General features: G+C 32.7%; 1 protein-coding gene and 1 long non-coding RNA gene across 3 annotated transcripts; one reads left to right on the forward strand and one right to left on the reverse strand.

Moving 5' to 3' along the window:
* Positions 1–2: 2 nt before the first annotated feature.
* On the forward strand, positions 3–13,326 carry LOC142504586 (uncharacterized). Of its 2 annotated transcripts, XM_075617451.1 has the most exons (11): positions 3–185; positions 315–440; positions 938–1,775; positions 2,172–2,991; positions 3,099–3,282; positions 4,948–5,217; positions 9,296–9,385; positions 9,740–9,957; positions 11,890–11,956; positions 12,095–12,163; positions 12,943–13,326. In XM_075617451.1, exons 4-10 carry the CDS (start codon positions 2,530–2,532, stop codon positions 12,133–12,135), a joined length of 1,332 nt encoding a protein of 443 aa, XP_075473566.1. In that variant the 5' UTR covers positions 3–185; positions 315–440; positions 938–1,775; positions 2,172–2,529; the 3' UTR covers positions 12,136–12,163; positions 12,943–13,326. The 2 variants fall into 2 exon arrangements, with proteins under 2 accessions (XP_075473566.1, XP_075473565.1); XM_075617450.1 differs by lacking the exons at positions 3–185; positions 315–440; positions 938–1,775; ... (3 more) ...; positions 12,095–12,163; positions 12,943–13,326 and having other exon boundaries at positions 4,948–7,297.
* On the reverse strand, positions 3,239–4,940 carry LOC142504587 (uncharacterized). Its single transcript, XR_012804250.1, has 3 exons — positions 4,062–4,940; positions 3,607–3,769; positions 3,239–3,340 (listed from the first exon to the last, which is right to left on the reverse strand). It is a non-coding gene; the product is annotated as an uncharacterized LOC142504587 (long non-coding RNA).
* Positions 13,327–15,929: the final 2,603 nt, after the last annotated feature.

A 15,929-nucleotide genomic window follows, 5' to 3' on the forward strand; every position in this document is an offset into this window, starting at 1 on the left:
TAATTTCTTCTTTTTTATCAGTCATCATATTTTTTTTTTGTACATTTTTATTATTCTTTCTGAATTTAATTTATTTATTCTACTACACGAATATAATGATCTTACCCATTTTTCATTTCCAAACAACAACGATTTGGTTACGACTACCACAACACATACAACAATGGAAACTTCTTCAAATCAAGGTGATATATTTCATTTCCATTGTTTGAAGTTGAATTATTTTGAACATATTTTAAATAATATGCAAGCCAATATTTGATACTAAATTCAAATATACTAATTAAATAATTGACATTAAACTTCTATGCCAGGTATCAACGCAACTACAGTTGGACAAACGTTTCGTATACAAACATTACCTTATCAAACAATGACATCAAATTTTGAGCAAGGGAGTACGAGCACATGTCAATGTCTAACTGATTTAAATCATCAAGGTAATGTACAAAATTCAAATAGACCACTGATATAACATGTACCATTTTTTTCTTTTACTTTGCATTATCTATTCTACATATAATCTAAGACACCAAAAATCAAAATATAACTATATGAAATATCAATTTTAAAAACAACATAATTGCTAACTCTGACATATATTTTTAAAAATTTATTGTTAAAATAATCATCAAGTGACATATATTTATAAACATGAAAAATTTAATTAAAACACATGGTACATTTTTTAAATGTCTTATTTTAAGAGTTTCGTCCAAGATTTATAAATTATTTAAAGCAATTATTGTCATTTATAAAAAAATCTTATAATTATGAAACTTATATGCATTTCATAGTTTCAATTAAGACTACCCAATGAGGCACACACGTTGGCTGTGTCAAAAATATATAACACTAGTATATTAAATATTAAAGATATTAAAACTTCATGACAACAAAACATTTCCATTAACAAAATTTATTTTTTATATTGCAGGAATTAACTTCAATGAAAACAATATCGTTAGTAACATACGACGATATCCACGTCCATGTCGATATCGTAACCTAGCAAGAAATTTTGGAGAAAGTGAGATAAATTATCAGTGGCAATTGTCTAACCCAAGAATTTGTATACATTGCCAAGCTCAATTGTTTCATGGTGAAACATCATAATTATGCTGTAGAATGGAAATACAAAATTGGATCATATCCCTTATCCCATTGAATTGCAAGAGTTGTATGATGCTGATAATGAGGAAGGCAGACATTTTCGGCAGTTCATAAGGGCATACAATCATGTTTTCTTTTTTACATCGATGGGAGTCAACATAGATGAGTCCTTAGCAACTGGTACGCATGAATTTACACATTTCGTGCCCATGGATCAATATATCTGTGAGAACCTGAAATTCCAGCAGTAGCAGCAGCAGCAGCTAGCAAATTTCAGCAGAAGCTAAAATTCCAGCAGAAGCTAATATTTCAGAAGCTGGTATTTTTCCAGCAGATTGGAATCCAGCAGCAGACAACAGATAAAATCCAGCAGCAACAACACGAAATCCCAGCAGACAGTTACTAATTCAGACCATAGCTTGTAACTGAAGCATTTAACACGAAATAAAGATTGTTAATGTCAGATTATGGCCTTAATTGGGAGGCTAAGAGTCAGAATTTCACCTATAAATATCACCCTCAAACCTCTGAATTGGTTTACCAAAAATCTGGAGTTATCACTTGAAATTAGAGCTAAGAGAGTACATTTTCGAAGCTGTAAAATCCAGTAGAAAGGCAAGCAGATTTCCAGACTTCAACCGAAATTCTTTAAGCAAATTACAGTAAGTGGGCTTATGTATAAATATCTTGAAACCTGTTTGATACTTCTGTTTCTAAGTTCAGTTTCTGTATGTTTGATTTCTGATATATGATTTTGAAGCACTGAAACTCCCTAGTGAACTAATGGTAGGAATATATATTCTGAACATTTCTGAATTCTGATTCTGATCCTGGTTCTGGCCTCACCCCTTAGAGGAGAGAACATATAGGGGACTGATATCAGTTTAGCCATGAAATTCACTAACGTGCTCAGTGCTTACTAATTCTGATTTCTATCCTGAAACCTGTGATATCTGAATTCTGATTTCTGTTCTGAAAAGATTTCGAAAACTGGGAGTTATTCCCGCCCCTGCTTACTGAGTGACAACCATATCACTCACCCACTAAACCCATCTCAGATAAGAACGAGGAAGAAATATTAGAGGAGAAAGAGCAGATCCAGTTCTGGGGCTGGTGAAGAATATTATTGTTTTCAGTTTATGTTATGTTATGTTAATTCCGCTGTATTTGTTAAGGCAATGTTGTGTCTGGTTTTACATTTCCGCTGTAAAACATCAGTATTCGAGTTGTAACAGACAATTGATTTATTTCGTATTATGAATAAAAGACTGGTTTCTGAATTCTGTACTCTGAGGCTTGTTGTTGTCGAATGTAAATTTGAGAACAACGCCGGTGTCAACCAACCCCCGTCCCGGGGCGTGACAATATCACTCTATTGGAAGTCTTCTACCAAACGAAAATTGTAGGCCAAGGTACATGCAGATGTGGATTGTAGACACAGATCATGATATAGACAACAGACTTCATGAAAATCCAGGACTAAGGCGAGAATTGTTGCTTAAGATACAAAACATTCTTGATGAACACAATCCATTTGTGCACGTGTTTCGACAGATTGGCAAATGTCAAGACATACCTAACTGTAGACTCATCATCAGGCAACAAAAACCTAATGAACATCAATATAGTTTACCAACAACATCTCAAGTTGCAGCCGTCATTGTTGACAACGAATGTCAAGAAACTTTGAGCAGTCGAGATATTACTATACAAGGGATCGGTGGAAATCTTATCAGCATTCAAGATGTAGTTGGCTATTATGATCCTTTGCAATATCCCCTTCTTCTGCCATATGGTACATATGGTTGGGATATAAATACCCGAAATAACGATGGCACCCGAATAACATGCTTAAATTACTATGCTTATATGCTACAGGTTAGTGGAATCAAACGTTGTACTTTATGCTTTAACTTCTTAATTAAATAATATTAAATTTAAGTTTACAACTATACTCATATAGTGTAAATGATCTTCTTAATCAGATACGAGAGAATTCGCCATCTTTGCTACTTAGAGGAGGCCGTCTACTTCAACAATATGCAGTCGACAATTACGTAAAGATTGAAACACAAAGACTACGATGGATATGTTCAAATCAACGTGATATACGTTCAGAACTTTACCAAGGATTGCAAGATTGTTTACATGGAGGTGAAAACAATGCAGGTACGATAACTTATACATATCTACCAATTACATTATATACACCAGCCCCTTAGAGTAACTACCTTGGTAATTTTAATATACTACTAGAGACCAATGCACACGCGTTGCATGTGTAAGATAATAATAGACATTTGAATGTTGCTTAATCTAGAATGAATATTGGACATTTGTAATTTAAAAAAATTATTAGATCATCGCGAGCATAATGAAAAAAATTAAAAAAAACAAAATAATAAATAAAACAAAATCATTCAAAATTAATAAAAAATTTGCCACAAAATTTTTGAGATTCATAAATCAAAATATTTATTTCCTTAATAACACTGTATATATACGCAAATAATTAAATACATCATATTGAAAACAAACACTTTCGAAAATGACTCTGAATCTCTGATATATTTCATACCTTGGATAGTTCATCGTTGTTGCTAATACTTGCTTACATCTTCTTCTAAATAATCTTCTTCCTCACATTTCATCAAGCCTGTCGAGAGCAATTTTATGAGCAAATATGAAAAACAAAATTGGATGATTAAAACATAAATTTATGCAATAAAATGACAAGTATACATCTCAGAGAGAAAAGTATAACGCAAAATTATTAATTTATATAAAAAAAAATAACAATAGATATAAGATTAAAACTTAGATGCTGCAAAGTTAAGTAGAGTGTCATTTGTACATGGACTGAAATTTCAAAAATAGAATTGAGATAATATGCGAACATTAGTGCTGATATTGAGAAACTGAGAATGAGAAAATGAAATATAAATTACCGATTTGGAGAGGAAAATTCTTCTTCATTGTCCCATCTCCAGTGTGCAATATCTCAAAAAGATAAATTTTTAGATCAAAACAGTTTTCTTTCTTTAAAAATGGAACGGGGGAGGTTTTTAAAATTTAAATCAATTTTCTCTCCAACATGGAGAAGGGTTAGAGATGGAGATTTTGAACTTTCTACTTCGAATTATCGGTCTATAAATTTTAAATAAATCACAAAGCCAATTTAAACATATAACCCGACATCAAAAACTCAACTAATTAATCTAATCTTTCCAAACTTTATACTTTTTTTCATCAAAAATCAAAACTAAATGATATAAATATTCTGGAATTCATTCTAAAATTCCAAAATAATCAATATATTCAACAATATAATACCAACTAGCCATCGAGGCACACGCATTGCATGTGTCATGAATATATGACCCTAATATAGTCGAGATTCATTATATTACCACATTATGACACCAAAATATTCTGTACAATGAACATATTCATGACATACACTGGATTATAAAGCTTAAATACATTTGACATCCTCAAACTGTTACCTTACATGATATAGTTTTTTAACATAAAAATCATATTATTCTGAAGCCATAATAAAATCTCGATTTAAAAAAGTTAAACTTCCATGTACATGATATTGTTCTTTATCATAAAAAAATATTTGTAAATGTAGATTCACACATAATAACCACATTTTTAAAAATTAAAAATTAAAATTTTGACCATAAAATTTGACATTAATGTTGACCAAACAAAGACAATCTGGATAACTATTCATCAAACAGAAATATCACAGTCTTCCCACACGCACGTTTTTTGGAACTTTTTACAACTCACAACTTATACATCTCTACCAAATACATCATACAGGAAATGTTGGTACCAGAGTTGTTTTGCCTTCATCTTTCGGTGGAAGCCCACGTGATATGTACCAAAGATATCAAGATGCCACGAATTTGGTACAAACATATGGAAAACTAGATTTAATGCTTACAATGACATGCAATCCGAATTGGAATGAGATAAAATATCAACTACTTCCTGGACAATCACCTCAAGACCGTCCAGATTTGATTACAAGAATATTTCGATCAAAATTTGAGGAATTTAAGAAAGACATTGTGGATAGAGGGGTTTTAGGTAAGGTCTGCTCTTATTCATACGTCATTGAATACCAAAAAATAGGGTTTCCTCATGTTCATATGTTAGTGATATTTGAAAATAATGACAAGTTGTGTACTCCCGATCACTTTGACTCAATTGTGCGTGCTGAAATACCTTCACAAACAGAAGAACCCAATCTACACAGGGCAGTTGTCCATCATATGATACATGGGCCATGTGGACCAATCAATCCTAATTGTCCATGCATGGTAAGTGGTAAATGTAAAAAGAACTTTCCAAAACCATTTGTAGAATACACATCTCGAGGAAATGATTCATACCCTTTGTATCGAAGACGTGGAGGTGTCCAAGTATCAATTCCCAACAATGACAATGTTTTCATTGATAATGGTTGGGTTGTCCCGTACAATCCATGGCTTTTGTTGAAATATGATTGCCATATAAATGTTGAAGTATGTGGAGGGATTAAATGTGTCAAGTACATATACAAATACATCCACAAAGGTCCTGACCGAGTCGCACTAGAGTTACGAAATAGGCTAAATTGTGATGAAATCCAACAATATGTGGATGGAAGGTGGATTTGTGCGCCCGAAGCATTATGACGAATTTTCTCATTTGAGTTCAGTAGGATGTATCCTTCAGTCATTAGGTTACAAATACATACACCAAACCAACATTTGATTTATTTCGACCCACAACAACATGTAAATGATATACTTGCAGATGATGACAACTCGAAGACTATGCTTACAGAATTTTTCAAAATAAATTGTGAACCTGACTTGACTGGAAAGTATTTATATCGAGAATTTCCACAATATTACACATGGATAAAATCTAGGAAAAAATGGATTCAACGAAGAAGCAGCAATAAAGTGGTTGGAAGAGTATATGTTGTGTCGCCATCTGAAGGTGAGAGGTTTTATCTTCGTATCCTTTTAAATCATGTTAGGGGCCCAACATCTTTTGAAAATCTGATGACTGTGAATGGGGTAACATATTCAACATTTAAGGAGTCTGCTCAAATGAGGGGGTTTCTCCAACATGATGATTATGTAAACAATGTCTGCAAGAAGCATGCTCTGTTAGAATGTCATCTTCATTGAGAAGGTTATTTGTATCAATACTGGTGTTCTGTCAACCAACAATAGTTCGAGAACTCTGGGATGAGTTCCATCCTTACATGTGTGAAGATTATGGTAAAGAAATTTCGTCAAGTAACTTAATCATCAATAAGTTATTGCTTGAGATACGAAGGATGTTGCATCACTACAAAAAAAACTTGATGATTTTGATTTGCCATCGGTAAGTGCTGAGTTTTTAGAAGACACACCGCTACCAAGAATAATTGAGGATGAACTTTCTTATCATATTTCTGATGATGATTTGAGATCTATTGAACGCTTAAATGCTCAACAAAAGATTGCATTTGACACCATCATAGAAAGTATTATGCATAACCAATCAAAACTTTTCTTCATTGATGGTCCTGGAGGTACTGGTAAGACTTTTTTATACCGCTCGATGTTGGCACATCTAAGAAAAATGGGTAAAATTATAATTGCGGTAACAACATCTGGGATAGCTGCGACATTAATGCAAGGTGGAAGAACTGCACATTCATGTTTTCAGATTCCACTTAGACCAACTGCATCAACACTTTGCAAAATAAAAAAACAAACCGAACTTGCAGAACTAATAAGGCGTGCATCAGCTATAGTATGGGACGAAGCTCCAATGGCAAATCGCTACGCTTTTGAATCCGTCAGTAAGAGTTTCCAAGATATTATGGAAAATCAAATAGCATTTGGAGGGAAGACAATGGTTTTTGGTGGTGATTTCCGACAAGTTTTACCAGTTGTTAAACGAGGGTCAAAGGCAGAACAAATTGCTGCAAGTATTTCAAGGTCAACATTTTGGCATTGCGTAAAGATAGTACATCTTCAACAGAATATGAGATCTGCTCAAGATATTGAGTTCTCGCAATTTCTCTTGCGCATATGTGATGGATTGCAACATAATGTGAATCATGATTTCATTAAATTACCAGATTCAATGATCATACCATGGGAAGGTGAACAATCAATTCAGATGTTGATTGATGCTGTTTTCCCTAATATGATAAATTATGTTAACAATGAAAACTATATGGTCCATAGAGCCATCATCACACCAAAAAATGTTGATGTCGACAATATTAATCAAATGCTCATTCTCAAGTTTCCTGGAGAGGAAACAGAGTATACATCTTGGGATAGTGTAGAAGACGACAATCACAACCTTTTTCAAGAAGACTTTTTGAATTCCCTTAGTCCAAGTGGTTTGCCACCGCATAGAACCATATTGAAAGTAGGAAGTCCGATCATGCTCTTGAGAAATGTTGCGCCCGAACTTGGTCTATGCAATGGAACAAGATTAATATGCCGCGGTCTTGGTAGAAATTTCATAGATGCCGAGATCATAACAGGTCCTCATAAGGGCACCAGATTCTTTCTACATAGAATGTCTTTGAAAAGTGAAGATAACTCTGGATTACCATTTGAGCTGACACGTCGACAGTTTCCCATAAGGCTTAGTTTTGCTTTGACAATAAACAAATCATAAGGTCAAACAATCCAAAATATTGGTATTTTTTTGCGTAACCATGTGTTCAGCCACAGTCAGCTATATATGGCACTTTCAAGAGGAGCCTCACAAAATTCTACAAAAATTTTGGTAAAAGACGGTAATTTACATCGTCGATCTGGTGTATTCACAAGAAATGTTTTTTTCAAAGACGTCTTGCTACCTAATAGAGAATGATAAAGTGTAAGTAAATCAACTCTCTTTATTGTAAATTTTAAAAAATGCATTACGAACAAATTGTTACATTAATCGTTAAATACATGCTATATGTGGCACCCTGTATTCTGTACGTGGTTTTAACTTTATGTTTATCTATTTCTCATCCTCTATCATATCACGCCTTTCGAATAACCATTTTTTGCATGGGTATTACACTATCTATATTTTTTTACGCAAATTTGAACATTACTTTCTTAGTGCTTAATTGATAAACATATTATTTGTGTTTTTTTTTAAATTGATTTTCTTTTTGTTTTCGAATTTTCATTGTGTTTTTTTCTCAAAAGCTAAAAGAAACATGTTGCAAACAAAGTATTGGTCTTTGATAATTTACAGTACATTTAGTAGAGATTACTGTTAGCATAGTTACTATCTAAAAATATGAACTTTTTTCCGACACATTTGCATCTTTACTGATCTCACATATTTTAATATTTGCTACATCTATACTATTTAAATCTGAATATTCATACATGGTGAACACAGATGATGGAGGCAGGAGTCCGACCAATAGTATCCATAAATAGCCAACGCCATTGAATTTTAAATTCTTTGAAATAAATCATTAAACATGACCTTAACGTAGATTTGCAAAATTAAAATTTTCATTATTCTATCTACTTAATTTGTTGATTTATATTTCAACTAAAGCAAAAAAAAGTTTGTGTATGCCATAAATGATTTAATATAGCTTAACTATTGCTAGAATTGTATTCTTCAGTTTTATCAAGTTATTTACTTACAATATTTTGCTTTTTTTTGGCAAATAACAGGAGTTTGCCAATTTCTACTTTATTTGCAATGTATTTAGAAATTTTTTTCAGTAGTTTACATTTTGTTATTTCAATTCAATGTTTTTAAGAACGCCTTAATATATTGATCTACTTATTTTGTATATCTACTATTTTATTAAATCAAATGTGCTCATAAAAACTGCTCCAGCGGACACCAAATTTTTTTTCCCCTTTTTGCCCTTTTGCCTCACCTCAATAATATCTTTCTCTCTCAAAATCAATCCACATCTTCAACAAAACCGTTACACACACCTCTGAACGATTCTCTCATGTATGTATGGTTGGTTCACCTTCATAAACTTCACTTCCCTCTTTCAAATCTTCTCCCTCGAAAATCAATTTATCTTGGAACGCTGAAAAAGAGATTTATTTCCGTCGGATATATTTGTAATTTTTACCAATCTTTGTTTCTTTTTATTCTTTCCATCTTCTTCACATTTTATTATATGCAGAGATTTCACAAATTGTGCAAGAAGCTCAAAAATCCGTTGGGTGGTTTCAAGAGGATAAGGAATCTCTCTCTGCCAGGAGGTTTCTTTTGTGTAAGTTCCTGTGACATGTTCGTTTCATTCTTCTTGCAATTTTGTCCATGAAATGATAAAGCATAATGGTTTGTATCATTATAGTCTGTCTTTTTATGTTGTTGAAAAAAATTTTCGTGTTACATTCTAAACAACGTATAGGTCGAAAAAATCTTTGGTTTGTATAGCCAAAATGAATATAAATGTGAAGGTTATACTTATAACTCCCGCAGTGTCCAAATGCAGTAAATAACACCGCACACCTTTTTATCATTTTCCGGTCACACAGTTGAGTGTATTATCTTAGATAAAAATGAGAAGGCACTGCCTTCATTTATTTTTGATTTGCTGTTGGTTTGTTTGCCTCGCAAAAAGCTCTCTATAAATCGGCTACCGTTGTTGATGCAGTTAAATCAAGACATAAAGAGGAAATTGCTCCTATAAATATGAAGCTTAGCCATGGAATTTCACAGATTTTATGCGTTGTTTTACTGATGCTATTTTGCATCCCACACGATGTGACAGCCGGTGACATCGTCCAAGATAACGAACTGACTCCCAAAATTCCCGGATGCGCGAACTATTTTGTACTGGTAAATTTCTACTTTTACTTCAATTTTTTGGTATGGCCTAGCAGATGTTTTGGTGGTTTACGTACAGGGTTGCCATACTTTTTATATTCATTCATTAAAGATTGAATCTTGATATTTCATGTTATGGTTGTGTTTGACCTTCATTTGTTGATGAGACTTTTATTCTTTTGATTATGAAATGCTTAGATCTTTGTTAATTCTCTTTGGTGTATCCTGTTTATGTCAGTGAGCATTTTTTCTGGCAATTACTGATAAAGAATTTCTCCTTTAAATTTTATTAGTAACAGAGACTCTGCTTTGGTTTCCCTTTTCGGTTCATTAATTCATAAGTCTTTTTTAATTTTTGGTTTGTGTATCGATGCTTATTTTATTTCCGTGGCGCATGCGTGAGAGTGAGAGCTTGCATTGATGCTGCAATGTTCAACTTCAATGCCACAATTATGAATCTTCATCATGTCCATCTCAGGGAGAGTGATAGTTTCTTGGTGTATATCTAAGTGATTTGGTTAAGAACTGATTTGAAATTTCGTTAACTGATTAAATTGGTATCATATTCAACTACTTTTCTATTTCTCTCATGTGTGCACGTAAAGGTGGTCGTCGTGATAATATACAAATTAAAAAAAATATTTACATGTTACAGTTCTTTGGCACCTAAATTTTTAGATGTAAACTACATGGGCATTAGTTTTATGCGTCACATATGGTTTTTTGTCCTTTTATTGTTATTTTTTAAGTTTTTTACTGGCTTCAAATTTTTAAATGTGATTCGGGGTAGTTTTACGAATAAATTTCAAAAAAATATTAGTATGATTTTAGCATGATTTCATGAATTCAACGTATAATTTGTGTAATTTTCTGTATTTCTATTTTTATTTTATAGGTTTTTTATGGCTTGAACCATTTGGATGTGACATGTATTTGGTAATTTTGATGAAATTGATTTGCTAATGCATATTTTAAATTTACAATTTCTTCTTTAGACTAAACATGGTTTCAAGAGTTTAAAGTATAATTACTATAATTTTCTGTCTTTATATTTTTATTTTTGAGGGTTTTTATGGCTTGAAGGCTTTGGATGTGACATGTTTTTAGTAATTTTTAGAACATTGCTTTGCTAATGCATGTTTTAAACATACAATTTTTACTTCAGAATAAACTTAGTTTCGTGAGTTAGCGTATTATTCGTGTAATTTTGTGTCTTTTTATTTTAATTTTATGATTTTTATATGGCTTGCAAGCTTTGGATTTGACATGTTTTTGGTAAGTTTTATGACATTGATTTTCTAATACATATTTTAAATGTACAATTTTTAATTTTAAATATATATTCATGATACAAAAAATTACGGTGTCATGATATTATATTATCATAAATGTTTAATATATTAGGCTCATATATTCATGGCACACGTTTCGACTGTAGTTTTATGATTACCATGAAGTCTTAAATGTTTATATTACTTATTAATATATTAGTTACAAAAAGTAGGATGAATTTTAATTGCCTTCATTATTTGGTGAATTTTAAATCAATTGTATTTAACATAAAATATTATATAAATATGTAAGTGGTTGATTGAAGTTTATGATTTTGTTTTTTTGTTTTAATTACAAAATAAATATTTGAAATGCATAAATCTATATGCAAACTTTATTAGATTTCCAAAATACCGTCGATTATTTGTTTCATGCTCAACAATGAGGGCAAAAAAATTAGTTGACCCATTTAACTTCTCTCGTTCACATCTGCACCCACTTCTTCTCACGTCTTACACGCACTCACACACACAGTATGGCATAAAGCCTTTGGTGTATGATCCCTCTCTCTTCAAATTGATCCAAAATCCCATTTTTCTCGTCTCTCTCGAAGATTATTTGTGATATTTCGTCGTTTTGATTCTGAAATTCCTTATATTTTGGATCTCAAAGGTTGAAGATCGGATAAAAGGTTCTCTTGCTCGAACCCTCGGCCTCCGCGCTTTCCGATGTGGAGAAGGTTCGATTCTGTATATTTTTCTCCATTTTATGAGGTTTTATTACGTTAAAAAATGTGCCCGATTGGCGTTTTTTTTTCTCGTTAGCTTTTGTATTGCATATTCTGTCTTCATATATGTTCTGTCGTTTGATTTTACAGGTGCTATGGTCTCTGAGCGCTTCGGAGAGAGCGATTTTTAGTAGGTTTTTGTAAAGAAGCTAGAAAATGGTGAGACTGTGAACTTTGTTTGTCTTTCGAAGACTTGCTTATTGCTATACACTTTGATTTTGTTCTAAATTTTATGATACTTCATTGTCAGTTTTAAATTTTCACGATTTAGTGTTTTTAACAAGTAACATTTTTGAAAATTAAAATTTCTTATAATACATGTGCTTAAAATTAACAAAAACTCCAGAATTTTTCAGTTTGTGTAGGCTTGGAAATTTTGGATTTCATAAAAATATTAGTTTTTTATCACCATGTTCTTTAATCCTTCTTTCATAGATTTTTTTTTGGTTGTTGAACACTAAATCAATTGATATCTCTTCCTATGTTAATAAGTGAGAGAAGGTGAGAATAACTATGTTTTTGGTACGGTTGTATTGTCCATTTCAAATTGAAAAACCTTAGCTTTATATATCCTTGTATGGAGAACGTGGTTATGATGACAGACTGAGAATAATCACCGATAAATTTTTATTTCATTTTTTTTGAAAAAAAATGCTACAAATTCCTGATTTTAGTGCTCCTCATCCAAAGACCCTAAATTTATAATGTAGTAAGAGCAGAGGGCGAGGAAATCGAAGATTGAGAGGAGTGGTTGCATGTTATTAAAACCATAGAAAGGACAACGTGAAATGTCCCAAGAAATGGAAGCCAAAGGTATATATACGCAACTTTGCTTTTCATAGATTACTGCCTCCTGTTTTTAGTGAAATCGATTTTTTAATTTCTGTTTTCTGATTCTGTTCAAATCATTATCTCCAACGCGATGGCCAAACAAATAGGACAAGGGGCGTAGTAATAGAAAGCCAAAAGTGGAATAATTGGATAAAAGAGATGTCGGAGAATGCACGGATAGTAGAAGTTGGAGGAGGCTCAACAGCCCTCGACGCTTTAGCATAAATTTTGTTATTATTTGATTAGTATATGAATTTTATTTGTCATATTCACAATGGAAACAAATTTTTTGGTTTATGAAGAAATCAGGTACCTCATCAAATCACAAAATCTGTTGTAACCAACCTCTCCACTTCTTCATCCTTCAAAATCCACTCTCCTCATCAGGTGACAAAAATTTTCCTTCTCATTCCACTGAATTTTCGTAAAAAAAATCAGGATGTTTTCGATATGTGCATATTTATTTATGGGAAAAATACAATTATGTGCAGTGACCCTCAATCCATTTATTTTGGTGGAATAAATTGGTGCTTTGAGGTTTTTTTCATGTTTATTCTGTTGTTGAAAATATATGTTTGGTTCGAAATCATTTATCTGTTGTTTCACTCTGCGGTGTATCAGTTTATAATTCTTTTATATCTGGGAATTGATAGTCATTTGTAGGCATTTGCTTGATCACACATTTGTTACATGTCTCCACGTTTAAATGAGATGTAGTTCGTGCCTCATATGAACTTGACTTTCATAATAAAGATCTAAAATTGTCAATAAAAGAACATTTTTTTTTGTGCCAAATAAAAAATATTAAATCAGGACCCATGTGGTTAATCTGTCGATTTTTCGTATGATGCTATTTTTAAATGTGGCTTTGTGCTTAAACATGTATACACGATCCTCATGTTTTCAAGCTCATGTGGCCATGGTTTAATATGAAAGAATAAAAAAACCCATTATGTAGATACGATTGAAAAAAAAAATTCGGTATTACCAAAGTGCTTATGATTTTTATGTTTTACAGAAGAGAACACAGGTAAATATTGAATCGATCCGGTGTGTTTATTTATTTAATGACAGTAATATCTTCCCTCTATCCCTCGTTATCTTACGTTTCTCCGGCAGTTTTATTAGCTTCAATTTCAAAAATAAAAACTGCTTCATTTGAACCATTGATACCAGATTTTTCAGCCATTCCTACAACATCGCAATCGAAAGAACTAAGCATAAAATTCAACTGGCTAGAGGTAGGGTTTTGATAATACCCCGGGTCATCCTTGGACTAGGGCGTGGGAATAGAAACTAAGGCAACGCCAGCCCAAAACTAGTCCCGGGAGTATGTGGCTATGAGTCAGCCCTGATCATATCAACCTTCACTCGAGTCACAATCACTAGCCCGGGTAGCTTATCAGATCGTTAAAGGTTCACACAAGCTCGGATCTGTATCCGAGCCCGGACAATGTAAGAGAACTAAGTAAAATGGTCGTGGATATTGTCCACCGAAAATCCAGGGGGATCCGTTCCCACCCCACGTTTACAGATTGTGCGGAAGTCAGAACACGATCCACATTTCCACGTCATGGCCACTACCCAGGCATATCGGGATTATCCACGATCTCACACCCTATAAATACCCCATCAGAGGTAAAATAAGGGGGGACTAATCATTGTCACCGACACTCATTATATTTTCACTTATATTGTACTCTCTTTCCGCTGCGTATTCACTTGACTGAACTGAGCGTCAGAGTGGTTTTCCGACATCCCACTAACGCGTCTTGTTCTCAGGTGTAAAGGCTATATAGACAAGGTTCATTCACTCGATCACAGCTGCATATAAGAAAGGAAAACTCCTCAACCCGGTAAATTGCCCACCTGAGCTCACCCAATTTATCCGAACATCATCGTTGACGCCGTCCGTGGGAACTCGATATATAAACATAGATATGGTAACGAGGCCGAATATGAAGCTGTCTTGTTCGGAATGAGAGCAGCTCGGGCAGCTTTATTATCACAATTGATCTTCAATGGATTTCTTAGACCAATGATCATTGTCGGTGATATAACTCTGCAATTTTATTCGGATTCCAAATATCCAACTATTTTCGTATGTCAGGCCTCCAATATGTGAGCATAAAATTCTTATTTCACTTTATATACCACATAACTCAATTAATGATCCTATATTGGGTTTCTTAAATATCTTCCCAACATTCCAATGTTGTACACAATATCCAAACGATGTTCTATAAATCCAAATGAGATTACCACCTGATAAAATTTATACTGATATATGTGAACATAAACATCAATATACTCACTAAAGCCAACATACATAATTAATTTGTATTTTATTTTATAATTACATGCATGCATACCATCTATGTCATATAAAATTTTGATGTTCAATTTATCAAGCTTATCAATCAAAGAACCAATAGCAATCATATTTGAATTTCGAAAATTGAAAATTTTCATTACCACATTAATAAAGGATAACTTGATTTGTCCAAACATGAAACTAAAATCAAATTTCGTCTAAAAACGGTGCAACAAAAATGCTTTCCAAATTCAAATACTAGGAAATGAAAAAACAGTTTTTAAATAAAGTTTTTTAAAATACCAACAATCTTATTGTCTTTTTCCATAATATGTATTTTTCACCATCAATTGGCAACCGGTTTCTTAGACAACCTTTTTTTTTCGCACACCAATTGACGTATTTGGGACAATTTTTTTTCACATACACACCAGTATTTTTGCAAAAGAAACAAGTGATAACTTTATCTTGTTTATGTTGCTCCATATGATGTAATTCTCAAATTTTCTTTCCTTATTGATCCATTTCTTTTCTTTTTTTATTGATGCTATTATCTTGATAGTTAGATGTCAAGTGAGCACTTGCAATCACATCTTATTTTCAATATTTCCTCCTCCTGAACGCACTACACAATAAGCTCATTCAAAGTCCACTTTTCCCTCTTGGTATTATAACTTATTTTGAATTGATTAAATTGCGGAGGCAAAGAGATCAAGACTCAATGCATGAGTATGTCTTTCGACAATTCCAACTAGAATGCTTTTAATCGAGTCACAATAT

This window comes from Primulina tabacum, chromosome 9 (genome assembly GCF_025594145.1).
Source record: "Primulina tabacum isolate GXHZ01 chromosome 9, ASM2559414v2, whole genome shotgun sequence".
Taxonomy (NCBI): domain Eukaryota; kingdom Viridiplantae; phylum Streptophyta; class Magnoliopsida; order Lamiales; family Gesneriaceae; genus Primulina; species Primulina tabacum.

Excerpts from the sequence above, each read along its gene's own strand:
- LOC142504586 (XM_075617450.1), top strand. The coding sequence starts at position 2,530 with ATGCAGATGTGGATTGTAGACACAGATCATGATATAGACAACAGACTT. Across the intron at positions 2,992-3,098 it reads ACTATGCTTATATGCTACAG|ATACGAGAGAATTCGCCATC; the intron begins GTTAGTGGAATC and ends CTTCTTAATCAG. Across the intron at positions 3,283-4,947 it reads TGGAGGTGAAAACAATGCAG|GAAATGTTGGTACCAGAGTT; the intron begins GTACGATAACTT and ends TACATCATACAG.